Source organism: Melopsittacus undulatus, chromosome 17, assembly GCF_012275295.1.
Source record: "Melopsittacus undulatus isolate bMelUnd1 chromosome 17, bMelUnd1.mat.Z, whole genome shotgun sequence".
Taxonomy (NCBI): Eukaryota; Metazoa; Chordata; class Aves; order Psittaciformes; family Psittaculidae; genus Melopsittacus; species Melopsittacus undulatus.
The window spans coordinates 1,141,413-1,167,042 of record NC_047543.1 but is presented as its reverse complement, the minus strand read 5'-3'; the positions used below and the strand labels follow the sequence as shown (position 1 = coordinate 1,167,042).

General features: G+C 46.5%; 1 protein-coding gene across 3 annotated transcripts; it reads left to right on the top strand.

The window, feature by feature from the left end:
* The first annotated feature begins 1,828 nt into the window (after positions 1-1,828).
* Positions 1,829-25,004, top strand: SPOP (speckle type BTB/POZ protein). 3 transcript variants are annotated; one of them, XM_005141877.4, is made up of 10 exons: positions 1,829-2,074; positions 12,096-12,242; positions 12,688-12,809; positions 14,259-14,410; positions 14,511-14,638; positions 18,555-18,732; positions 19,177-19,232; positions 19,654-19,776; positions 22,860-23,002; positions 23,736-25,004. In XM_005141877.4, the coding sequence occupies exons 2-10, from the start codon at positions 12,165-12,167 to the stop codon at positions 23,878-23,880; spliced, it is 1,125 nt and encodes a 374-aa protein (XP_005141934.1). In that variant the 5' UTR covers positions 1,829-2,074; positions 12,096-12,164; the 3' UTR covers positions 23,881-25,004. The 3 variants fall into 3 exon arrangements, with proteins under 3 accessions (XP_005141934.1, XP_030898476.1, XP_030898475.1); XM_031042616.2 differs by having other exon boundaries at positions 12,100-12,242; positions 23,736-24,199; XM_031042615.2 differs by having other exon boundaries at positions 12,066-12,242; positions 23,736-24,199.
* The last annotated feature ends 626 nt before the right edge of the window (positions 25,005-25,630 follow it).

Genomic DNA, 25,630 nt, shown 5'->3' with positions numbered 1-25,630 from the left:
TGTTTGGTTTTGTTCCAAAGATGGCAAATCCAGGAAATCATTAGATAACTGTTTTCATACCCTCCCAATCACCAGGAGCCTCTATGAGCTTTTAATTAGTGCTGCATTTTCAATAGCTCTGGAGCTGTACGTGGTGCAGATTCCTTCCTGGATAACAGGCAGATAATGATGAGAATCCTGGTTTTCAATCTCTCACTAAAGGGATGGCTGATGTATTTAATCAGGCTGTCGGAACGCTGGCAGCTCGCTCGGATGCAGCCTCTCTCTAATTACATCGCTAGAGTTATAGTGAATTGCAAGGGGAAACGTAGGAACAAAATCATTAAAACCAAAGTGGAAGTGAATGTTCAGAAGCAGGAGCTGTTTCATGGGCATCAAACATCAAACCCCAGCTTCCACGGCCACAGAAGCTCCAAACCTGGATGTGCACTTCTGCTCATGCAGAGTAAACCAACCTGTGTTGGAGCAGCCACATAGCCAGAGTGAAGCTGGTTGAGAACTGGCTGCTCTCACAAGCTAGAGTCAAACCACACACATCAGCATGGCCCCATGCAGGCTGTCAGGGTTCCAGCACCGAGGAATGGCTGCACCATCCCCTTACAGAGCTGTGTTAAGGACAGAGGGGTCTGTGAGGAACAAGTGACAGCATCTTCTATCTGCCACCACAGCACTGACCCTATGGAGTTTACACAGGGAGGAGAGGTGGAATCCCAGCTCAGAGCAGGGTCACCTCAGAGACCCCACAAGGCCTTATTCAAGTGGGCCTTGAACCCCTTCAATGGAGACCACAGGATCCCTCCGGCAACCGGCCCAGGGCTCAGGGCAGGCACAGGGAAACCACTCACACACCCACCGAACCACAGCCACTGGTGCCCCTCATCCTGCCCCACAGTGAAGTCCTGGTGCCATGGGCTCGGCAGCGCCATGCTGGGGCCATCCCGGCACCGCGAGCCCGGCCTGGGCCCCTCACTGCAGGGGGAACATTGAGCAGGGCCAGAGGAGGGCAATGGAGCACAAGAGAGATGGGGAATGGCGGAGGGAGCTGGGGGGTCAGATAGAGAAGGCTCAGGGGGGACCTGATGGCTCCTTCAAACTGCCTGACAGGAGGATGGAGCCAGGCAGGCTCCTGCCTCACCGCTGAGGGTGCGGGACGGCCCCGGGGCCTGCGGCTCTGCTCTGCCGGCTGTGGAGACGGCGATCTGTGCCAAATAGAGAGCTAGAGAACCTGAGGGGATCCGTGCCAAATAGTGAGCCACAAAACCTGAGGGGATCCTTGCCAAATAGTCAGCTATGGACTCTGAGGCGCTCTTTGCCAAATAGAGACCTAGAGAATCTGAGGGGCTCTTTGCCAAATAGTGAGCTATAGACTCTGAGGCGCTCTTTGCCAAATAGAGAGCTAGAGAACCTGAGGGGCTCTTTGCCAAATAGTGAGCCACAAAACCTGAGGGGCTCTTTGCCAAATAGAGAGCTAGAGAACCTGAGGGGCTCTTTGCCAAATAGTGAGCCACAAAACCTGAGGGGATCCTTGCCAAATAGTGAGCTATCCGTTCTGAGCGGACACCCAAGCGCTCCGCCGCGCTGCCAGATTGTGATCCACCGGACGGTTATGGCGGAACGCGCATGCTCAGAGGGCGGGTGCATGCGCGGAAGCGAGGCTGACAGGCGGCAGGGGGCGCGCGCACCGGCCGGCGGTTGTTGGGGGGGTAGTTTTGAGCATGCGCAGTGGTCACGAGCCGCGCGCTGGGGGAGGAGGCGCTGTGCGCGTGCGCGAGAGGGAGGGTGGGGGGGGGGGGAACGGCCTCCGTCCGCTGCTTCGTCAGCGCCGCGCATGCGGACGAGGCTGCTGCGGGGACCTGCGGAATAATGAGCCACTGAGAGTGCTGCGGGGGGCAACGGGCCGGGAAGACATGCTGCCAAATAGTGATCCCCGGCCGCTGGTGTGCTCGTAGCGGGGCTGGCCGCGGAGTGAGGCGGGGGGGGCACAGCTGGCGGCCGCCATCCCCACCCAGCGCACCTGCCTGCGCCTCGGCCTGCGAGCAGAGCCTCGGCCGCAGCACACACCGCGGGGCCCGAGGTAGGAGCTGGGATCGGCCCCTCTGAGGGGGGGTGAGGGAGCAGGGCCTGAGGGGAAGGAGGAGGGGAAAGGGCAGGGAAAAGTTGGGGGCAGGCCTGGTTCGGGGGTTCCCGACGATCCCCAGGCCGGGGAGAGGTTGTGGTGCCCGGAGCTGAGTGTGGGAACACGAGTGGGAGAAAGGAAATAAGGAGCGGAAGAGCTGAGGAACAGCCGGGCCGGGAAGGGTGACAGGTTGTGGCTGTGCCGCTGAGGGCTGCCGGGCACCTTCCGCCAGCACCGGGAACTTGGGCTTCGGCTTCGTTGGATCTCGGCTGTCTGGGATCAGGACGGGGATTCCTTCGCTGTGTCTCAGGCCTGTGGTGGTGTTTAAAGGAAATGGTGCATCATCCTGCAGTATGGAAAGGCACAAGAATTCCCTTTCGCGGTTAGATGTGCCACTGGTGCGGTTTGATGGAATCTAATACTTGCTAAAAGCGTTATCTTGGTTAGTGATAGATGCCATTATAAAGGTACAATATTATTCCCGTAGTATTTGGGAGGCTGCCTGTGAAACTTGGCTTTTTGTGAGCAGAGTTTTTAGAGGGGGAGAACCACAGAATATAACGTTATTTGTTGTCGTTTTCCTCCAGCTCAGCAGTGTTAAACGTGTTTACATCTGTGGTGGTAGAGCAGCATCATGACATAACGAAAGGGAATACTGGTTTTGTGATTGCCTTTAGTGTGCTAAGTGCTTATGTTTGGGTTGTTTTAATGTGAAACCCTATGGAATTGTGTAAAAGAGTTACACTTATGCTTTATAAAACAGAACTTTCTGGTTATTAATACCCCCCCCAATGACTTCAGTTAACATGTAACTGGCTCGCTCCTTTTCCAGTGACGTTTTGTACCCAGATGCCAAGAGTGCTTTGGTTTCCTTATTCCACTTGTTTTGTTGTGACCTGAAGAAAAAGCAGCTATTTGTTTTCCTCGTGGTAGTTGGTGGTGGATGGGTATGGAGCCCACATGAGAGCAGGAGTGCTTTGCAAGCTGTCAGCCTGTCACTCTCAGTAGAGGACAGTAATACAGAGCTGTACCCACCAGAAGACTGTAGTAACTGCTGTCAACTCTGATACCTCGATTCACTTGAGTGTGGTTGCCACTGTTGTAAAACTAATCGTGTTTCCTCCCCCAAAACTCGAGGACTTAGGTGCAGATACGTATCACGGAGGGTGTTGCAATGGGGTTTGGTGTGGCACATGGTGAGCAGTAACCTCACTTAAAAACTACTTCCTGTGTAATGGATCTTCCAGTTAGCTGATGTTTTAACATGGAGAAGGTACCAGCACCGGCGATAGCATTGGCTTGGTTAGGGGTGATAAATGGTCAGAGCAATCCCCCTCACCAGTCTGCTCTATTTCCACTGAACCTGAGAAGGGTAGGGGGAAGTTTAGGGTTAATCTGTGAACTGAGACAGGCCCAGTGTTAGGTCTGTACTGTGAACCCGAGTTTGTTGCCCTGTGTGATTTTTCTAGACACCAATCCAGTTTACAATAAGAGGGACTTACCAGCTTTATTCTTGGCACACTCTTGCGTTCAGCATTGAACTGGTGGGGCTTGGTGAACTTGAAATCATCTGTTTCATTTCTTCCTGGGCATCATTTCTGCACAATTGGACATAAAAGCTGGGGCAGATACCTGTGTTTTGTACACTCGGGAGCTGTTGCTGTGTTAGGGATTGTGTTCATAGTTCCATGCTTGGAAATACCCACTGTAATTTGGGAAAATTCCTTCTCTCCTCCCCAGCTTTAGCTCGATTTTCTGCACGATTGGAGTCTTATGTAAGATCTCGCTGTATTCCTCCAGCCTCTGACTGCTGGTGTTTCCTACTCAGCACAGAGAGGAAATACAACAATGTGTTGCTGCTTGATTCTCAGTTGATAAGCTGCTGCTGCATTCTGCCTTGTACTTTGTTCTTGGGAGCCCTCTTAAATAAAGCATGTGTCCCAAGCTCTAGAATCACATGAGGGTACAGGAAACTAGTGTGAGATCAAAGTATTGATACCCTTAAGGAAGCAGAGAAGCTGTTGTTTTTCAGAAGCTATATTAATGTGTCAGAACTTCTTTTCTTGGTCTCATGGCCCTTTACTAAACTCTGTAGGAGCATTTTGGAAGGAAGGAGTTGAGTAATTCTGGAAGTCTCTTCCTCTTTGCTGATGATCATAGCTGAGAAGTCAAGAAAATACATAGCCCACATGAAATGTAATTTGTGGGGGTTTTGACTGGGGCTATTTTCTCCAGTTTTAGGACTGAGAGGATGCAGAACCACTGACTGTAGCAACTGCCTGGAAAAGACTTGGGAGTTCATTGTTGTAGTGTGAGTAAATTCCTTGGCTGCAGACAGGAGTTGCACCGCTGTGTTCTCTGGCCCTACAGATTTCTTTAAGCATCTGTAGAGTTTATAATGTCAGGACCATGGGAGGGGTTAAACACTCCAACACTGAATTCATAACTGGAATAGGTACTGCTTTAGCCATTGATACAGTAGAAGGCAGTAGGATACTGGTGACTTCAGATGCACTAGAGGAAGAGTGTTACCATTTCCATATTGAGATCTCAGTTCAGCTTGTGTTGTAGGTCTTATTCCATAGGTTATGTTATATGAGTGTGGACTTGAAAAATGGCTTTCTCTAGCAATGCAGCCTGTATGTTGTGCATTTTAAATGGGGGCTGATGTAATGCTTGGGCTGTGAATCATACACAGGAGTGTTAATGCTTTTAAAAATTGATCCAGCTTCTGATGACAGAAATAATTGTTTGGCAAAAAAAAGATGTCTGTGCACACCTTGGAGAGACTCACCTACAGCAAGAGGCAGAATATTGGGTTTAACTGTGCTGTTTTAAAAGTACTTTAAATATTGAGGCATCTGGCAAGTACAGTAATACTGCTTCTGAAAACATGCTGGAAGAGTTAACTCTGAACACTTAAATTTGTCCATATTCAGAACCATTTCATGTCACATCATCTGTAAACTCATAGGTGGACACGAGGATATTTAAATTGCTGCCTGATAGTTTAAGGTTCTCTTAGTTAGGAGTTAACAGTGAGTTCATAGCAGTATAGTTGGGACACGTGTGATCCCAGCCATGCCAGTGACATCTACGCAGCATCAATCTGCTATGTGATGTTTAAAATGGAAACTGCCTTCTGATAGCAAACACAACTTAAAGAATATTTTATCTTTGAATCATGAATATGCAGGAATGGCCCTTGTAGAAATGAACTAAATGATTTGTGGGATATAAGCAGTGATGTGTAGTTGGTCAGGTTGGTTTGATTTCCTCCTTTCCATTAAGTCTAAGTCCTCATCTTTCCCAGTAAACAGCTATCTCCCAGATCAGTCTATCATGTGAATATCTCTGTTTGGGCTGTGACAAGGACTGATAGTAAGCATAATTGCATGGGCAGAGAAGATGGTCTGGAAAAACTTAACTGATCTTGGAGCCAAACAAGGAGTTTGCTGCCAGGACTTAATCAGCTGGAGTCTTTTCACTTTAGAACATGTATATTTTGAAGTGTGGCTTTAGTTACTGTTCTGCCCACATTCTTTGCTCGTCACTGCAGAAATTTGTTCATAAATCAGATCATAATTGTATGTAGCAACTTTACTCAAATAGCACTCATGTACTAGGAGGAGACTTCCCAAGATTGTTAAGTTTTGTTTCTTCTGCTTGGGTTTGGAAGCTACTGAGGCCTCAGTTATTTTGTCTTCAAAAGAAATCCTTTTTCATTTCAATTTTTCATTTCAAGTCATGGATTTGTCTTCGTGTCTGAAAGAAGAGCTCAGCTGACAGCCCTGGGTTTAGAGCCATGCTCATAGCAGTGAGACTGGAGTGCAGGTGGAGCCGCACAGACCAAGTCCTCTGGAGCTGCTGGGTAGCAGTGCAGAGAGGCTGCCTGGCTGCCTCCCAAGCGCTGCTGCATAAGAGGCTAGAACAGACGCTGACTACATAGTTGTCAGTTAACATGGCTAGAACCATGCTTACAGCCGTGGGGACTGTTACAGAATGTTGCCTGTCCCCTTCTCCTTCCCCAGGATTCCATTAGCTTGAGGTGAAGACATGATACAGCATCTCCTTGGCTGCATGGAAGGCAAGCTCTCGTGCACTGGGTATCCTGCCCTCATAAAACTGCCTTTGTCATTTCATAGTTCTATTAAATGGCACCACTATATTGGTGCCTGCATTTCCTTCAGCTGCTTTTTTTGTGTAGAAGTGTGCAGCTTCAACCAGTTGTGCTTGAAAACCACATGTATCAGTTTGCTGGATTTCTTAGAAGCACTTGTGGGCACTAAATGAAATTCGGAGAACGGTTACTTCACTCCTGCATTTGAGAGAGACAAAGTGCTTAACATTTCCTGTTAGCTTGTGGGGCTTTTGTGCTCATTTGTTGCCCAAAGAGAACAGTGTGTCAGGGGGGGTGTTGGAGTCTAGAACTTGTGAAGACTGCCGTCAGATGTTGTGTTCTGCCTCACTGCGCTCTGCTCTCTAGCAAGGGAAATGGCTGTCGTTTAAATACAGTAATAACAGGGAGTGCAAGGACAAGCATTAGAGTAGATTATATTCAGCTATATCCTGGGAATGTTCTGCACTATCCTTGCTTTAGGCTGGCACCAACCTTAACCAAACCTGCACATGTGGTAACAGTCCCAGTATTAGAAAGAGTTGTAACTTCTGTGACTTTGAGTTGGCTCTTGCCTAGCAGATAATCAATATTTCTCCTTAGATAATATTGCCCAGTAGCTTATTGAGCTTTACTATTGATGGGGAAAATAGGAGGAAGAATTGTTCAAGTGGTTTTACAAGAACAGAAGGGGGAAGAAGAAGAAAACAAAAGCAACAAGAACTGGCCACACGTCATCTCTAAATGGATTATTGGAAAGCCTAATTCCCAGAAGGATAATGGCAGAAAGTGTGTTTCAGCTCAAGCTGGGCTTGATAATCTCTTAGAAATATTAAGATGGCACCTGGAATATGTGATGAGAGGACTACCAGGTGGTTGAATTAGTGGGAAATTCATCTAAATAAAGGGCTCCAGAGGGAACTATAGTCTTGGTGGTCTGCTGGAGGTCAGCTCTGCAGTCTGCTGGCCCAGGTCCTTGGGAAGTTCTTTGGGGAAGAGCAGTGTTCATGGCATTACCTTTCCATTTGGAAGACTTCCATGCTATGGAAGTGCACATGGTTTACTTGTCTCAAGGAATCTGCTAAAATGGCAACTGAGCTACTTGACAAGTGACAGGTAACAATTTCCCCTACAAGTAGGAACTGGAGCTGTAAAATACTTCTTATGGTTTGCCTGTGAGGGAGAATCTGAAATGAGAGAGTTCACAGGCAATAACAAACCCCTTCTCTTCAAAACTAAGCTCAGGTTTCTTACTGAAGACAGGAGTCTGCTTGGGCTCATTGTTTCTGTACTGCCTTCAAGTAACATTTTTCCTTGTGAGAGGAAAGAAATGAGCAGGAATGGATTGGCAGGGATGAAGAGCAAAGAGGTGAAAAGGAGCATTTGGAGAGAAAGAAATGAGAGCTTGCTTGCCTCTGAACATGCTTCTGAACTGAGTTATCAAATTAGGAGGAAGATTAACTTCTAAGGAGAAAGAGTCTTGAGATTTAAGCTTTAAGCATCTCAGGATGTACCTCAAGAGGATTAAATATAGAAGCAGAAAGAGTTAAAGAAGAGGCAAAGCAAACATGCGGTGACCAAATCACAATGTCCCTAAAACTACAAATACAGTTTGCTTTTAAGACTGAGATTACTTTTTATATTTACTGGTGTGGATGTAATTCCAGATACTTTGGGTTATTTCTAGGTAGGGTTGGATGTGACTTAAGGGGGTACAGGTTTCTACATGTGTTCAAACACTGGCAAGAAGCAGTGTTAGAAGACCAGAAATCCAGCTGAAGGATTGAAGAGCACAAGTTTCTGTCTTTCTTTCTGTCTTTCTGTCTTTCTTTCTTTCTTTCTTTCTTTCTTTCTTTCTTTCTTTCTTTCTTTCTTTCTTTCTTTCTTTCTGTCTTTCTGTCTTTCTGTCTTTCTGTCTTTCTGTCTTTCTGTCTTTTTCTGTCTTCTGGTGATATTTGGGGAGGAGGATGTGCTACAGCTAAAAACTGGTGTTCCTTTGTTTCCACAATCTATGTCAGACGTGCAGTTCTCCTCACAGCACTGATGTTCTGCTGACTCTTGTCCCAGCCCTTCAGACTTTGTACAAATTATTATTTTTGGAAGTGACCAAACCTATTTTTAATATATTTTTCCCCCTTGTTTTTTAATGGGAAAATTGGCTTAGGAGGAAAAACAAATTAAAACCATTCCAAGAATGGAAAATCATAGAATGGTTTGGGTCAGAAAGGGCCTTAAGGTCTTCCAGCTCCAACCCCTGCCACGGGCAGGGACCCCTTCCACTGGAGCAGCTGCTCCAAGCCCCTGTGTCCAACCTGGCCTTGAGCACTGCCAGGGATGGGGCAGCCACAGCTTCTCTGGGCACCCTGTGCCAGTGCCTCAGCACCCTCACAGGGAACAGCTTCTGCCTTATCTCCAACCTGAACTTCCCTGGTTCAGTTTGAACCCATCACCCCTTGTGCTGTTGCTCCAGTCCCTGATGAACAGTCCCTCTCCAGCATCCTTGTAGCCAGAAGCTGCTCTGAGGTCTCCTCACAGCTTCTCTTCTCCAGGCTGAGCGGCCCCAATGTTCTCAGCTGGAGCTGCTCCAGCCCCTGCTCATCCTCGTGGCCTCCTCTGGCCTTGCTCCAACAGCCCCATGTCCTTTTTATGTAGAGGACACCAGAAGTGCACACAGTGCTGCATTAGAAGGAGGAACAGGACATGGCAGGTTTGAAAGCGTGCCTGTAAGGATATATTTCAGTGACCTTTTACTTCCCCTGTTCCTGTGCTTGCTGAGCAAAGCAAGAGGCAAGCTTTTCCTTACTGCTAACTTCTGCAAAGGACACTGCTGGATATTACCTGTTTATGCCCACTATGATTTACTGCAGCGGTAAAAGTACCAGTAATGGCATTTGATGGTCAACTGCCGTATTGAGCTCTGGGTATACTGGCGTTTAACATCTCTTTTTAACCGTATTTAACTGCCTCACAAAGCAGCTGTAGAAGCTCTGACACACCAGACTAAGTGTCTTATCCAGAGAACAGAAAAATCTTTCAAATCTCCAACCTTTGGGCCATTTAAAAAGCATAACTGGCATGCAGCAATTCTATTAGCAGGCTGTCATAACTTTTATTGCCACCTGCCTAGCCAAGCCATCTGGGAGGACAGGATATGAGAGATAAAAGTGGCAGTTACTCAGAGGACATTATGTAGTCCAATGTATCTCAAGCTCATACAGTTGCCTTGCCTTTTGCACCACAGAAGCTTTCTAGAGCCTCTTTGCATCTCGAAGATGGTATCGCTTCGAATCCTGTTGAGTACAGAAAATAGCTGTTAACGTTTCAATTTGGCCATCACATGGTTATCTGTTTCCTTCCCCAACAGCCTTCTGGAGAGCAGCTCCTTGAGACTGGTGAAACACATGAATCGGGGGTTAACTTCTGCCCTCCACCCAGGAAACCCTTCAACTTCTCAGGGTGTTCCAGCAGGCTTGATGAATGTGCCGTTGTAACATACAAAGTTGTTGTTGTCTTCTCTTTGCCTCATCGTTAATCCTTCATATTCAGGCCATAAAGGGGAAGTGTTATCACTAAATTTCCCAATTTGTCTTCAAGAAGGCCCCACTGGAGTCTTTCAACCACGTAATTACACAGAAGTGTTAAACCACTTCTGTAATCTGTGTGTGGAGACATTGAATTGCTTCAGTTTACTTGGAAGTAAAAGTTCCTCCTCTAGAAGAATGCTTAGTGTTGATAAATACCTTATGTGGGACTTGATTCCGGGCAGGAGCAGCCTTGTGACCTCACAGGCACTGCCAAGATGCTGCTTGGGCACTGATTGCTCCACAAAGGTCTCACCAGAGCTTTGCGGTGTCTTGAAGTGATGGCTTGTGCACAGCACCCATGATGGGAAGAAGACCAAGTAGGTGGTTGTGGCTTGAGGTTTAATTAACTGTGTCCAGCTCTGGGGAGCAGCACAAGAGGGACCTGGAGCTGCTGGAGCGAGGGCAGAGGAGGCCATGGAGCTGCTGCGAGGGCTGGAGCAGCTCTGCTCTGGAGCCAGGCTGAGAGAGCTGGGCTGGGGCAGCCTGGACAAGAGAAGGGGAGAGCTGAGAGCAGCTCCAGTGCCTAAAGGGGCTGCAGGAAAGCTGGAGAGGGGCTTGGGACAAGGGATGCAGGGACAGGCCAAGGGGAATGGCTTGAACCTGCCCAAGAGAGGGGAGACTGAGATGAAGTATTATTAAAATCTGAAATGACTGAAACTAACAACAACTGTAGCAACAAACAAAACCTGATTTCACTTTATTCATTGTTTCTTCTTCTGGTCAGACCCTTCAGGCTTAGCTCCTTGTTGCTCAGGTTGATGTCAGTGAGGAGTGAGCTTAAGAAACTTCATCCTCTCCCTGGCTACTTGTTCTCCGCTCATGAGTGTGTGTCCCATGTGTTTGTGCCTGTGCTATACAGCATCACTGGAACAATATAGATTAAAAATAGCTGTGAACAGAACAATGGAACAGCCTGGGGGGGAGCTGAGCAGTGCTGCTGTGAACCCCAAAGGGAAGAAAGAAGCTTGGGTCTCTCCTGCTCCTGGGCTAAAACCAGCAATAAGGTAGCATTCCCCCAGCCCTGGAGAGGAGGAAGTGGGTTTTGCTGCTTGTGCTGGAATTCCAGGTTTTATCTGTCCCAGAAAGACCCTGGAGATGCTTCACTGTCTGCAGACAATAAAGCAGTGATGGTCTTGGAGACAAGACTGAATGTTGCCAGCAGAAGGGCAGTTAGCTCAGTATTCAGAAGTGTCTGCCAAGTTCGGCTTAATTTGAATGACACAGAGTGGAGGAATTGGGGTAATTTTAAGTTTCAGGTAATAAAACCTGCAGCAAATGCCTGAAGTACAGATTGATGTCCCTGTCTTGTCACCCCCTCATCCACTTGCAGAGCACAATGTGCAAATATAACAAGTTTGGGAAGCAGTTTGATGTGAGAGCTCTCAGTTACCATCAGTGCTGGCCCTCTGCAGGTCGTGTTGTCCAAGTCGTTGTTTGCCCCTGAGCTTTGCTCCAGGAAATGCATTTCCATGGAGTTAACTTGCATCTCTGTAGGGTGCTCCACTTCTTTCTTAGCTCCTGATAGCCGGTATCTCTTCTTCAGTATTGACATGAGCTCACTTGTGCTCTTTCAAAGGAAATGAAACCAAAGAAACCCCCACTTCTGGTTTGTACAGTTAGCTAATGTGTGTGTGCTGCTATTGCCAGGTGCTTTGGGAGGGTGCACAGAACTCACAGCCATAGACTGGTGTGAGCCTTGCTTGGGAGAGGTCTGGTCTGCATCCAGAAGGAGAGAAATGATTCCCAACACATTCCCTAGCAGCAGCCAGGTTTCAGGAGAAGATTTAAGCTTAAGAAATCAGTCTGTAGATGTGGAGTCACTGAACCTAGGGCTTCATTTTGCTGTTGAGCTTGGATTGCATGTTGCTACCTGTGGCTCTTTCAGATGAAGAACGTCAGTTGTCAGATCTGCACTCTGATAGTCTGAGTCTCTCAGAATGAAAACAGTGGGTCAGTAGTGAGTTGGAATGGTGGCCTCAGAGTAAAGTAGTAAATTCCGAGTCAAGTGGGAGTCTTGGACTCCCTAAAACAAGTGATGTGCTGGGGTTATTCCTGGAAGGAGCTGCACATTGAAAGGATGAGTGGAGGTGGTATATCCCCTCTCCAGAAAACATATGGCAACACTTGGAAATGTGTCAATAGAACAACACATTTTGAAGGGGGGAGGGAGAAAGCAGGATGATGGCTTTAACGTGTGTGTCCCATGGGGTTTACCAGCACTCCTGAAGGTTGTATTCTTTATTCTCAGTGGTTTTCCTTCTCCCTCTTGCTGGGACAGACAGGGTGAAGCTCCGTTCTGAATTTCTTCTGCTGAGTGGTGAAATCCTGTTGAGTCTTCAAACTGGCGATGTCAAGAGTGCCGAGTCCTCCCCCTCCGGCAGAAATGTCGAGTGGACCTGTAGCAGAAAGCTGGTGCTACACTCAGGTAAGGCCCCACTCCGCTGAGATGCTCTTGACACAACACGGTTAGAACCTTGTGGTTAGGAAGTGAATCAAAACAAGTTTTGAGTCTGGAGTTCAGAGTCTGGCAGTGTTCAAGGCCAGCTTGGACAGGGCTTGGTGCAGCCTGGTCTGGCTGAAGATGTCGCTGCTCATTGCAGGGGGGTTGGACTGGGTGAGCTTTGAAGGTCCCTTCCAACCGAGTCTATTCTATGATGCCATGGTTCTCCAAGGCAACAGACTGTTGCCCCCTGTACTTGGCAAGGAGAGCTTTGGGGAGGTTGGAGTGGTCCAGCTGCCTCTGTGGCTTGTGCTTGGGGGTTATTTGTCATGGAAATGACTCAGTGAAACTTGCAGGTTTTGTGGTTTTTGCCCTTAAGATGGACAGGGCGAATGAGCACGACTGTAAACCACTTCTCCTCTGTTTTAAGATCAAGGTAGTGAAGTTTTCCTACATGTGGACCATAAACAACTTTAGCTTCTGCCGAGAAGAAATGGGTGAGGTCATCAAAAGCTCAACCTTTTCATCTGGAGCCAATGATAAACTGAAATGGTAAGGAATAGAGCAGAGAAGTTCACCTTCTTCTACAACTGTGTGAAAGAACTGTGTGTTTGGGGTTTTAGAACAGAGAAAAATCTATAAAATACATCTAGAAATATAGAAGAAAGTATTTGTAGTGCACAGATGGGCTGTTTCTTCCTTGACTGTACAACGTGTGCACAGAGAAGGTGCTGTAGCTTCGGCGTTGTGTTTGGGCACACAACACAACTGCTATTTGCAGTGTTTGCTAATGGAAACCATCAGCATTAATGGAAACCCATAGCTGGAAGGGAGATCCCATCCTGCCTTGAAGCTGAGACTGCTGTGGAGGATTAGTAATGTCTTAATTTGGGTTTTTTCTGGACTGAGCTTTACGAGGCAATGCAAGCCCACAGCCAGTGTGTTCAAGCTCTGTCAGCCTCCCACTTGCAGTCCCTAATACCCCATGTTGTTAAAAAGGTAATTTTTGCCTGCACTCTAAATCCTGCAGTAGAAGACTGTTGCTACTGTATTACCTTGCTCTTCATGGCAACTCTTTGGGAATTAGGAGACTTAACATAGAAGTGATGGAAGTAACAATGTTCTGTGACTGCTTCTGCCCTGGAGTTTCTGCTTCTTAAAGCTGACATTCTTTTTGCCCTTTCCTTTAAAACTTTCCTTACCTTCCTTAAGTTCTCCTTGAGAACCTCCTTTAAACCTCCTTAGGACAGATTGCAGCAAATCAGACACTAAGAGTGTGTCTGTGATACAGTTTGTGCTCCCTTCCTTTGGGTGGCAGCCCTGTGCTTTCTTTGGGCTGCTCTTCACTATTACTTTACAACCTTTGCAGGGCAGAGCTCAGTCAATGTCTAGATCTTTCTGCTTTTTTGTCATTATAGCTTTGAGCTGTTAGTCATTTGGCCTAGATCTTGCTTTTGGTAAGATTCTGTGGCAAGTTTGAGGTCATGGAAGTGCTTATGAGTTAAGCTTCTTCCTGCACTTACTACATTTTCTTTCTTGCCCTAGTATTATGGTGTTTGAGAGACCATCAGCTTTCCAGAACCCCATTTTAACTTTCAATTGCTTCCTGTGGAATTCTTACCAAGCATTTCTTTGGATTTGTTGCACTTCCTCAGAGCCATTGCCTCCATTCAACCATTTCTTTCACTTTCCTTTTGTGAAAATTGATATCCAGGGCTCTTTTCAGTAATTTAAACCCCTTCCTCTTTTCCCCCTGTAGTTTGTTGCTTTGCTCATAGTTCCTGCCTGTATATTATTATCTGTCATGGAAATGTAGCATGAGTCTGAGTGCAGTGTGCAGTTCCATTCTATTTACCCATCTACTGTTTCAGTGTGGCTGTTAAACAGAACTGATTTGCTGTACATTTGATGGTGAAAACTCTACAGTGCCCTTTTTTTGAAGGCTGGGAATGACCTGCCAGACCTGGCCCTGGCACCTGACTCAGATCCCTGCTTTTACAGGTGTTTACGTGTGAATCCCAAAGGCTTGGATGAAGAAAGTAAAGATTATCTCTCCCTCTATCTGCTGCTGGTGAGCTGTCCAAAAAGTGAAGTTCGAGCCAAGTTCAAATTCTCCATCCTGAATGCTAAAGGAGAAGAGACAAAAGCAATGGGTGGGTAAAAACTCACATCTTGTCTGCTGGGGTCAGGTTGGTGTTAGCTGTTTGATGAGGCAAGGCTCAGCTGGTGTCTGAAGCACCATCTCTCTTTCAGAGAGCCAGCGAGCGTATCGATTTGTACAAGGCAAGGACTGGGGATTCAAGAAATTCATTAGAAGAGACTTTCTTTTGGATGAGGCCAATGGACTTCTTCCAGATGACAAACTCACTCTCTTCTGTGAGGTAAGTCTTCCTGTGCCGCTGAAAGAGCAGCACTTCCATTAGCTGGAGGTAGATGTGACCTGGTTTTCTCATCAGTGCTTTTACAGAGTCAGAGGTGTCAGGAGAAATCCTGCCTGGGTTTATGGCACTTAGTTTTTATTTGGGTTTGTGTGTGTGCTTCCGGTGGCTGCTTCTGGGTGTGATTCATGGTGATTCACTCCCATGCATTTGTGTGTTACTTTAGATTTGTCTTTTACCTGGGGTGATGATAGGAATGAAGCGTGTTTGATTATCATTTCACTTGTGGTTTAGTGTTATCATCCATCTGTTTCTACTATTTAAGTGGAAACTCACTTGGGATAATAACCAGCCGTAGCTCTGTGGTGGCAACTGGCCTGCCTATTACTTGCCTGCTGTATAAAGGAGGAGTTTTCTTTCTTCCCCTCAATGTATCTATAGAGCCAACAACAAGAAAAACAGAAGAAAAAGGAATGTTATAGGAACCACTATTTTCTCCTCATTGTGTTTGTATTTTTCTCTCAACTGCTTACAGAACGATGATTTCAATAGTACTAATTTCAGACAAAGATGCAGTTATTTCTGCAGCTAGATGTTTTAAATGAGCAAATTGAAACTCTCCAGGGTCTGCAGAGCTTCTGCTGCTGCCTTCACTTCTATTGTCTTTTTAACTGCAGAATACCTCCTGTAGCTGTGATTTTTGCCAGAAGACAGGTAGAACAAGTTGTTCTCTCTTTGGATCTCTTGCAGTGTTGGTTTTGGTGGGAGTCCTTTCTTTTGCTGTGTATTCTGTCAGGAGTGAAGGAAATGCTTCAGAGCTATTCAACAGTTAGATTTTTTTGGAGGTTTTTCTACCTTGGGTTTGTTGTTTGGGTTTTATTTTCACTTTTGCTTGGCCACCATAGGCATTTGTGTATTTAGCTTCTAAAGGACCAGTAGCAAAATAGTTACTGTCATGGAGAGAGCTCTTCCTTGAACACTTGATCTCGCCCCTCTGCATTGCTCTCGTGACACCCCAGTTACAGCACTGTGTGCAGTTCTGGTGTCCTCAGCATAAGAAGGACATAGAGCTGTTGAAGAGAGGAGGCCACAAGGATGCTCGGGCTGGAGCAGGTCCTCTATGGAGCCAGGCTGAGAACATCGGGGCTGTTGAGCCTGGAGAGGAGAAACTGTGTGGAGACCTCAGAGCAGCTTCCAGTGTCTGAAGGGGGCTACAAAGATGCTGCAGAGGGACTCTTCATAAGGGACTGTAGTGACAGGACAAGGGGTGATGGGTTCAAACTGAACCAGGGGAGGTCCAAGTCAGCTCTGAGGCAGAAGCTGTTCCCTGTGAGGGTGCTGAGGCGCTGGCACAGGGTGCCCAGAGAAGCTGTGGCTGCCCCATCCCTGGCAGTGCTCAAGGCCAGGTTGGACACGGGCTTGGAACAGCTGCTCCAGCGGAAGGGGTCCCTGCCCATGGCAGGGGTTGGAACTGGAGGAGCTGTAAGGTCCTTTCTAACCCAAATTTTTCTATGCTTCTGTGAATATGGGAGGAGGACAGTGTCTTGGCTCCCACCTCTGTAGGTCTGGCAATTGCTCTTTCCTCCATGATGAAAGAGCCAAAAAACTCCCAATTGTGGAGTGAAACTCCAAAATGAATGTCTGAGAAGGAAATTTGCAAGGTGCAGTGTAGCTAAACCTGAGCTCCACCAGTAGTCTTGGCAACTGGTACTAATTCAAGTCACTTCACTCCTTACTGAACTACTCCTTTGAAAAGCTTCAGCTCGGTGGTTTTGTTTGTTCTGGATGAAGAGAGAACTTGCTGCTGCCTTCACTTGGCCTTGACGTCTTCTGTTTTCTCTTTCAGTTCATCCTCCACTTGAGCATGTAAGAAATCTGTTTAGTGATAGCAGAGGGAAGGTTTTGCTGTCTGGAAACAGTTTGGCAACAGCTTTCACCAGCTTCCTTTTGGGGTTTTATTCCCCCCACTCTTTCTATTTTTTACTTCTCCTTCCTGAGCCTACAAGTCTCCTTGCATGTAAACCAATGTGCCATATGCTCTCCTAATGCTTCCCTGCTGGCCACAGGTGCCAAGTGATGCTGCTCACATCTGTACTTTCAGCAAGCGTGTTTTGCATGTAGAAACTCTCCAAGGAGTTAACAATACTTGATGTTTGTTAGGTGGGGATGTGTTGGGAGTGTTCTGGAGACCAGAAGGTTGTCTCTGCTGCACCTTCTCATTGCATTATTAAAGGAAAAAGGTCTTTTCCTCTCTGCTCATGTCTGGTGCTGAGCACAGATGATGTCTTGCTGCAGACGCCGTTAGGGCAGAGAATGATGTGTCTTGTCAAGTGTTTCACATCTGACCTCACTTAGTTGTCAGTTGGGAGATTTCTCAACTGCTGTTTTGCAGGTGGGGTTGACTGTTCATATCCCAACTGCATCACTCTTTGCTCTTTCAATTCTCTTCTAACATCATAGGCAGATACCCTGTAAAGCTCCATAAAGAATGGTGTTCCCAAAGTGACAGGAACAGCTCTCTTCTGAGCTCAGGAGCATTGCTGCCCTTGCTGAGATATTGAAAACACCTTGAGCAAAACCTTCCCTTCTTTCTAACTCCTTATGTAAAAGGCCATGTAATAGATTTTCATGTGAGTCATAGACTTTCTGTCATCTGTGGAGAGGATTTATTTGTTGATTTGAGACACAGGTAGCAAGTGGGTTTTTGGCTGGTCTCTAATCAGTACTGGATTCCAGCAAGGGATCTACAGCCTGGAATTCCTTTGAATGAATCTGATCAGCTTTCAGCCATCAAGTCCATGTTGCTGGTCTGGGTGGCACAGGGGAAGACCAGAATGTAGCTGTCAAATCCATGAAGAGGAACATTAGTTTCCTCATATTTGGCAGGGGGTTGGAGCTGGATGATCTTTAAGGTCCCTTCCAACCCAAACCAGTCTGGGGTTCTGTGATTCAGCTCTGGCTGACCATTAGTGTCCTTTGGCAAACAGCATCTGATACGTGTTTTCGTTTGGGTGTTTAACTGTGGCTGCCCTCAGAAACCCACTGGAGGTTTGTCAGGAGTTGGGGCTGTCAGGAGACAACTTCTGTCATGTCACTTCATCATTTCCTCTTTTATATAACTGTGAAGCTTCCTTTGCTGACCCTTGTTCTTCTTTGGCCATTGGTTATTAATAGAAGTGAAATTTAGCTTGGACTTAACAGCAAATCCAGGAAAGAGTCTCACGTAGCTTCCCTGTCAGTCACCTTCTTCCTCGACTCTCTGTTAGAGCAGGGTAGTGTCAGGCACTCTGATCTCTCCTTACCAGAGTCTGCTGTAGAAGGTTATGATTTACCCTGTGTTTAATCATAATGGTTTAGTGCTGAACTGGCTTCTAACACTTCCCTTTGTGAAGGTTCCTCATCAGCCAGCATGGATGGTCCCTGCCTAACCCTGTGTGCTTTAGAGAAGGGGATAAGGAATCTGCCTTCCCCAAACTTCCAGATTACTTGACACAAAGCTGCTTTTCTTTAGCTTACTGTTTCTTCTAAAGCACATTTGGTAATGTGATGGAAGGAATTTAGAACCAGAAGCAGTAAGAGGGGTCAGACACTGCCCTGCATACAGGTGTGGATGCGGTGCTTGGTTGTCGAAGCTCCGTGTATGCTTCATTTTCATTTGTCCTGCTGTCTGTATTGCATTATTGATTGGGGAGGGTTTAAGAGTGTTGAGAAAAGGAAAAAACTAGGTCAGGGGTGGTATCTGTAAAGGCAGAAAAATAAGGTTTCACTTCCATAGGAAATCATCTAATGAAGTAAGGATGAAATTGCATAGATGTGCTGGTAGTTTTCACCTGCCCTGGAAACAAAAGCTTCCTGTAGGGAGATCAGTTGTTACAGCATGTTTGAGCTTTGGGGTTCTTTGCTCTCCTTTCCCCTCCAGGTGAGCGTGGTGCAGGACTCTGTCAACATCTCTGGCCAGAACACCATGAACATGGTGAAGGTGCCCGAGTGTCGCTTAGCAGATGAGCTGGGAGGACTCTGGGAGAACTCGCGCTTCACTGACTGCTGCCTGTGCGTGGCAGGCCAGGAGTTCCAGGCTCACAAAGCCATACTGGCAGGTTGGTATTGACTGGATGGGTTTTGTGGACTAGGAGACAACAGCCTGATGGCAAATGGTTGTTTCTGAGTTGCTTCACCTTTAAAGGAGGCTTCTGCAGCTCTTGTAACTGCAGAGCTGTAGTATGAGACAGTTGTGATCTGCTACAGGTGGAGAAGAAATATGTACTCCATTTTTATTTGCCTGTCTCCTTCTATGGGGAGAATGGGAAGAGGATTCTGTTGTGGCTGTAGTGTACTCTGATGTATTCCTTAAAGCACTTGTAAGGAGCAGTTAGCACATTTCCAGAGGAAACTCCAGAAATGTTCCTTACCATGTACCCTTCAGCCTCCGTTGAAAGGACTTCTGTACCCAGTTTGAAGCTAAATCAGCCATTTACTGGATGGCAAACCCTGAACTTCTGTACCACTTGTATCTAACTGGGGTTTCTGTTCCTCACCTCTAGCACGTTCCCCGGTCTTCAGTGCTATGTTTGAACATGAGATGGAAGAGAGTAAAAAGGTGAGTTGAAGGAGGAAGAACTTCTTTGCCTAGGTGAATAGCTCTGTAGTCAGCTGTTAGCATCACTGGTCGCATCTGACTTAGGTGGGGTTTGCGACTGTTGTCACCTTTTAACTGGTTTTCTCATATCAGATGCAGGTCTCTGCTTCAGCTGTCCTCAAGGGAGGAAGAAAGAGATCAAGAGGCAGTTGTTGCCTTTGTAACTCATGGGGAAAAAGTCTGGGGTGGGATAGAGAGAAGGAGAGAATGTGAAATACAACATACAGAGTTTTTCGTACTCCATCCACATGATTTCCTTCTTCTCTTTCAATTAATGCACATTCTCAATTGTTGGGCATTTCTGAAGGCTGGAAGGGCTTGGGTGGAAGGAAACCTTTTGCTTCTTGTCAGGATCTTAATAAGCTTCCTTTTCCTGCTACAGAATCGCGTTGAAATCAATGATGTGGAGCCTGAAGTGTTTAAGGAAATGATGTGCTTCATTTACACGGGGAAGGCACCAAATCTGGACAAAATGGCTGATGACTTGCTGGCAGCTGCTGACAAGGTATGGTTGGGACTTAGGGGTGTTCAGAGAGCCAGAAATGACACGTGCCTTGCTTTACAGAGTGCTCCTTGGCTGTTGCTTATAGGTGAACCTGGATGTAGTATAAGATAGGCTGCATATGTGATACCTATAGCTGTATAGATACATATCTTAACATATAACAATCAGGAATTTCTGTCTCTGTTGCTCATTTTTAAGCGTTTTCTTGACATTTCAGATGTGTCTGTATTCAGCGTGACCTAGCATAAGAGCTGGGGATGAGAAGAAAATAACACTGTGAGCCTGGTGGTACCTTTTTAGGGTGATTATTACCAAATCTCCAATGTAGTGTTCTGTTTTGGCAAACAGGGTGTGCTTCTCCTGCTCTGCCTGGTAGCTGCACCTTCAAGAGATGCTCTAAAGCGATGGATAGCCAAGAGTGGGAAGGTGGTGTTTGTTTTCTTCTTGCAGTGGCAGTCCCTGCTGTTAATGGCGAGAAGGGGTGCACTGGAGGAAGCCCTGCTGCCTAACCCAGCTGTGGTCTTGCAGGGTCCTTGCCAGGGAGGTGTTGGGGATGGTCTGACTGAAGGCTGCTGGTAGTCCCCATGTAGCAGTGCTGTGGCCTTGCCAGCCAGGCAGCTGCTGCCTCCTTCCCTTTGCAGCCCCAAGGACAGAAGAGTGCTCTGCTGGCCAGTGAGCTGTCTTAACCACTGGAAATTCCTAATACATAACCAAAACTGTATTTCCTTTTTCTTTTTTTTTCTCTTAAAAGTGAACTTAGTGCTGGTGAAAGATGCCAGTTTGACAGCACTGGAGACTAAAGTCCTGACTTTATCCATGGAACAGGTTCAGCACGGGTAGCAGCAGTGCAAGATTCTCCACACTGCCCTGCCAATGTGCCTCAACTCTGACCTGGAGGGACCACCTCTAGGGGTGAGACCGTAGTTCAGTCTCCATGCTTCTTCAGTCCTTGGATTCTCTTGTGGGTGCCAGTTAGGATGGTGGATTCTAAGATGTGGATGCATGTAACCTTGTTCCACGCAACCACCACATGGCCATCAGATTCCCTGTCACTGCAGACCTGGGCTTCATCAAAACTGCTGATTTGAGAGGTGAAATGCTCCATATGCCATTATTAGGCCACTGCAACTAGAGTAAAAATGGGAAATAATGCAAGGAGATTCTCTGCTTGATTATAATCATTGCCACATATTTTAGTCAATATTTAAAGAGTACTGAGAGCTCACATCTTTAACTGAGACAAGTGGAAGTAAGAAGCAGTACATTAAGGGCAGAGTAGGCTTTAACTTTCAGTTCCTTGGCTTTTAATGTAGGGTGTTGGTTTTTTCCCCCTTTTAAACTAATTGGGTGTCTTTTAAAAGCAGAAATAAACCCTCTTTGACGAAAGCACATAAACCATCTCATACTTGCTCAAGAGACTGAAACAGCTTCTTCTGAGTTCCTCCTGTCTCTTAGGGAAAAGATGTAATTAGACCAAAACCAAAACAAGGCACATCTCCTCAGCCCAGGAGATACTATACCAGCCTCTTGGGTAAGCACACTATTAGGTAGGGTGTTCTTTTAAAGTGTAATTAAGAAAGGAGGGAGTTTGGGTACCTGAGAGACCAGAATGGCAACTTCTGCCCAACTGTGTAATTAGAAGCTGAGCTATTTGTAGTGAAAATCGACATAAAAGTTGTAGATGCGTGGAGGAGGATATTCAGTTGACAAAAGGAATGCTTTTACCTTTGTTTGCTGCTGGGTTGAGCTACTGATGGCCAATAATAGAAACTCATGGCTTGCCCCTCATTTGAAACTGGTTTAGTTATTGAAACAGATGAAGCAAGGAAATTCGATTTACTTTCTGGGATGTTCAGGGGGGGGTAAAACTGTCCTGGTTGTGAGTGCCATGCCTCAAGTGAAGCACTTGTTATCATGGAGTCCTAAGTGGAAAAACTGTTTCTGTTGTCTAAATTTAGGCATCTAAATTTAATCGAGATGGGATGAAAACCTCAATCAGAATATAAAATCAATGTCTAGTAATAGCCCTCATCAGAGGCAGCACTCCCAGCATCAGGCAGCTCTCTGGTCAGATTCACAGAGCAGTCCTTACAAAGCCAGGATCTCTTCCAAATGTGGCCTCGCATCCTGAAGAATGTCACCCCAGGGTTGTCCAAAGAAGCCTCATAAACACTATGAAGGATGCTCTGGAATGCAGTTCTATCACATAAATAAATCTGAAAGATTATTTTGATGATATAGAAATGTCACTCAATTTGAAATCATAACCTGAAGTCTTAGCTGTGCTTAATCTTTAGGACAACTTCTGTAGTGCTAATGTCATAACTCATCTAAGAACTGCATTAGAATTGACTGCTCTCTAGTGCCTGTGAAATGTAATCATGGGATCTAGACTATTCAGAATTACTCAGAAATACTCATTTCTTTCATCCAGAGAGCTGCAAACCCCAGAATCGGCTCACACATGCCAAGAGTGTCACAAGTATTGTGCAGTTCCCAGCTATGATATTCCACAAGACTGAGGTTTGGGGCTTGGGTTTGAGTTCTTGATAACAAGTGATCTTAATGTGCAGGTCACTCATGCAAAGAAATTGAGTGAAAACTGCCTAAACATCCCTGGAAACACCTATGGAGCATTCACTGTCAGATAGGTCTTCCCATTGAACCTGAGTAGTACTGTCATGCAGTAGCAGAGTGAGAATAAAGATTTGCCTTTAGTGTTCTGTGCCTTGTAGTAACTGGGATAGTAAGTATTACAGGTGACCTGAAACTCTCATTTCAAAGCATGAACACAGCACCACTAAGGCTGTAACACAAGGAGGCCGGGCTGAGTTATGGTGGGTATGTTTCCTCTCCATTGCTTTCCTCAGGGTGGGCACATCATGATTCTGCTCTTTATCTCTTTTTTTTGCTGTCACTATTTCTTTGAGTACAGTTCAGGTTTATATAGCAAAGCACATTGCTCTGCTCAGCATAATAGAGTAGTTTGGTACTGAAGGGTGAAGGAGCACGAGTAAAGCTTCACATCAGGCCTGATTAAGTATGTTCTCCTTTGTAACTGTACCTTGGCTTGTATTTTGCAGTATGCTCTAGAACGTCTGAAGGTGATGTGTGAGGACGCCCTGTGCAGTAACCTGTCTGTGGAAAATGCAGCTGAGATCCTCATTCTAGCTGACCTACATAGTGCTGATCAACTGAAAACTCAAGCTGTGGACTTCATTAACTAGTGAGTTTACTTGTGGTCCAGGATGCAGTAAATCTAGAGGAAAGTGTTTATTAGCAATAGGGGTAACAACCTGGGGACTGACACATGCAGGGGAGATTCTTCTCTATTATTTCTCTTTGATAGCTCCCCATTGTGGTCCTGCATTTAGCTGGCATCTTGGAAGTGGCATTGCCCTAAAGGCAAATTAGTCTTGTCCTGCTGGGACTGTTCAGAGTGTGCAGCAGGGCTGTTTCTGTGAGCTATTATGGATCTCTTCCTAAGATCACAAGCAGTTTTAGGTAGTAGAATATCAGGTAGTTCCTGATGTTGAGGGACTACTTGCAACTTATAATAGGAAGACCCTTTTCAGTAGGTGTAAAATAGCTACCAACTACTTTGATGTCTGGAAACGTTTTTAATCTCATTTGTCAGTTCATGCAGCTTTTCTCAGTGCTTTAAAATACTCCTGTGCTGAGTTGTCGGGGTGGATGAGCATTGTGTTCCTGCTGTCCTCCACCTGGGATCACGTATGTTTGAGCTTTTCATCCTTCACTTGAAGGCCTTTCCAGCATAGAGCTGTGCCAGCAGAGCCAAAGCTTACAGTCCTCCACAAAAGCTGTTTAACATACACACAGAGTGACTCCAAACCAGTGCCCTGAAAATGGGAGGTTTCTCAGGCAGGTGGAACAGATCTATTTAGTGAATGCTTCTTATCCCCAGTTGCTGACTTAGATCTCTTCTCTCTTCTTCCTAGTCATGCTTCTGACGTCATGGAGACATCAGGCTGGAAGTCTATGGTAGTGTCACATCCCCATTTGGTGGCTGAGGCGTATCGCTCTCTGGCCTCTGCACAGTGTCCCTTTCTGGGACCCCCACGTAAGCGACTGAAGCAATCCTAAAGTCACCTTTGTCACACCACCCCGTGTTTTTCTGGAAGCAGCATCATCCGTTGCTGCTGTAACCTTGACCACCAGGTAGACAGCGAAATCTGTGGAGCTTTTACTCTGTTGTTGGGGGGAAGAGACTGCTTCGTGACACCCAGACTTTTTAAAACAGCACCAAGTAACTTGGGGAGAGGGGGGAGGGTGGGCCTGGGGCTCTGGGGCTGTTCAACCTAACAAATCCCTGTCGCTGCATCGTCTGTGTGTTCCCTTCGACTTGGCTGAGTCAATTAAGTCCAGGGTTCGGTTTAGGCACCAACCCAAGTCGGAATAACCCAGCAGAGGTCCTGGGCAAAACCACGTCTCTGCGTCTGGCAGCACAGAACAAATCGTCAGATGCCTGGAGCAAGAGGACATTTTAGCTTTGGAGAGCATTGGAGGGTTAAAAAGAATTCCCAGGGGGGTTCTGGAAAGGAAAGACCTGATGGGAGCTCCAGTAGTATTTATATCAAAACAAAAGAGAATTTAAGTCCTTCCAGCTGAGCTAAACCGGGACATTTGTGTAACTCCTTATTGCCATCCAGCAACAAGAAGATCAGTTTCTCTGTTAGTAGCACTTGTATGTTAACTGCAAAAACAAAACCCAAGAACCCCCCCCCCCCCCTTTATGACAGATTGAAGTGCAAGGGGACAGTGAAGGGCTGTGTGTTCTGGAGGGGTGAGAGCCTGAAGGCAGCCTGTGAGCAAGGCTTGGTTGGGAAGGACTCTAGAAGCTCCTGGCTGCGGAGCGTGCTGTCTGACGAGAACAACGGTTCCTGGTTTTAGGTATTGTGGGAAATGTTTCTGGCATTTTTCCCTGCTTTATTTCCCCCCTCCCCCTTTTTTTTCTACAAAAGACAAAAAAGGAGCAAAAAACAAGACAAGATTTTATTGTTGATGAACGCTGCGTCGAGAGTCCCTGTCCTGAGTCGCTACATGATTCTTAACAACTGTTTGTACCTGACTTGCTGACTGTATCGGAGCCAGTCCTGTTCCTTTCTATTAGTCACTCTTCTTACAGGGAAGAACTTTCAAAATAGCTGGTAACTTTTTTTGTTTTATTTTTTTTTCTTTTGGAAAATATAAATAATGACTATTTTGTACTGTGTGGTACCTGTGGTCTCTTCATTGCTGGGGGTGGCTCGCTTCTAAAACTGCCCACTTGAAATCCACCTCCTTTCAGTCTCCTGCCATGCACTGACAGTGCCACGCTGCTGCTGGAAGTCAGGTAGGATTCAGGAAGGAATGTTGCACACTGGAGCAAGTCCAGAGGGGGCCATGAGGATGAGCAGGGGCTGGAGCAGTTCCCTTGCAAAGACAGGCTGAGAACATTGGGGCTGTTCAGCTTGGAGAAGAGAAACTGCGTGGAGACCTCAGAGCAGCTTCCAGTCCTGAAGCGGGCTACAAGGATGCTGGAGAGGGGCTCTGCATCAGGAACTGCAGTGACAGGACAAGGGGTGATGGGTTCACACTGAAACAGGGGAAATTCAGGTTGGAGATAAGGCAGAAGCTGTTCCCTGTGAGGGTGCTGAGGCGCTGGCACAGGGTGCCCAGAGAAGCTGTGGCTGCCCCATCCCTGGCAGTGCTCAAGGCCAGGTTGAACAGAGCCTTGGGTGCCTTGGTCTGGTGTGAAGTGTCCCTGCCCATGGCAGGGGGTTGGAACTGGATGATCTTACGGTCATTTCCAACCCTGAGTATTCTGTGACCTGTGGTCCTTCATTCTGCCTGA

Coding starts and splice junctions, on each gene's coding strand:
- SPOP (XM_005141877.4), top strand. CDS start 12,165: ATGTCAAGAGTGCCGAGTCCTCCCCCTCCGGCAGAAATGTCGAGTGGA. Junction 12,243..12,687: donor AAAGCTGGTGCTACACTCAG/GTAAGGCCCCAC, acceptor CTCTGTTTTAAG/ATCAAGGTAGTGAAGTTTTC. Junction 18,733..19,176: donor TCACAAAGCCATACTGGCAG/GTTGGTATTGAC, acceptor CCTCACCTCTAG/CACGTTCCCCGGTCTTCAGT.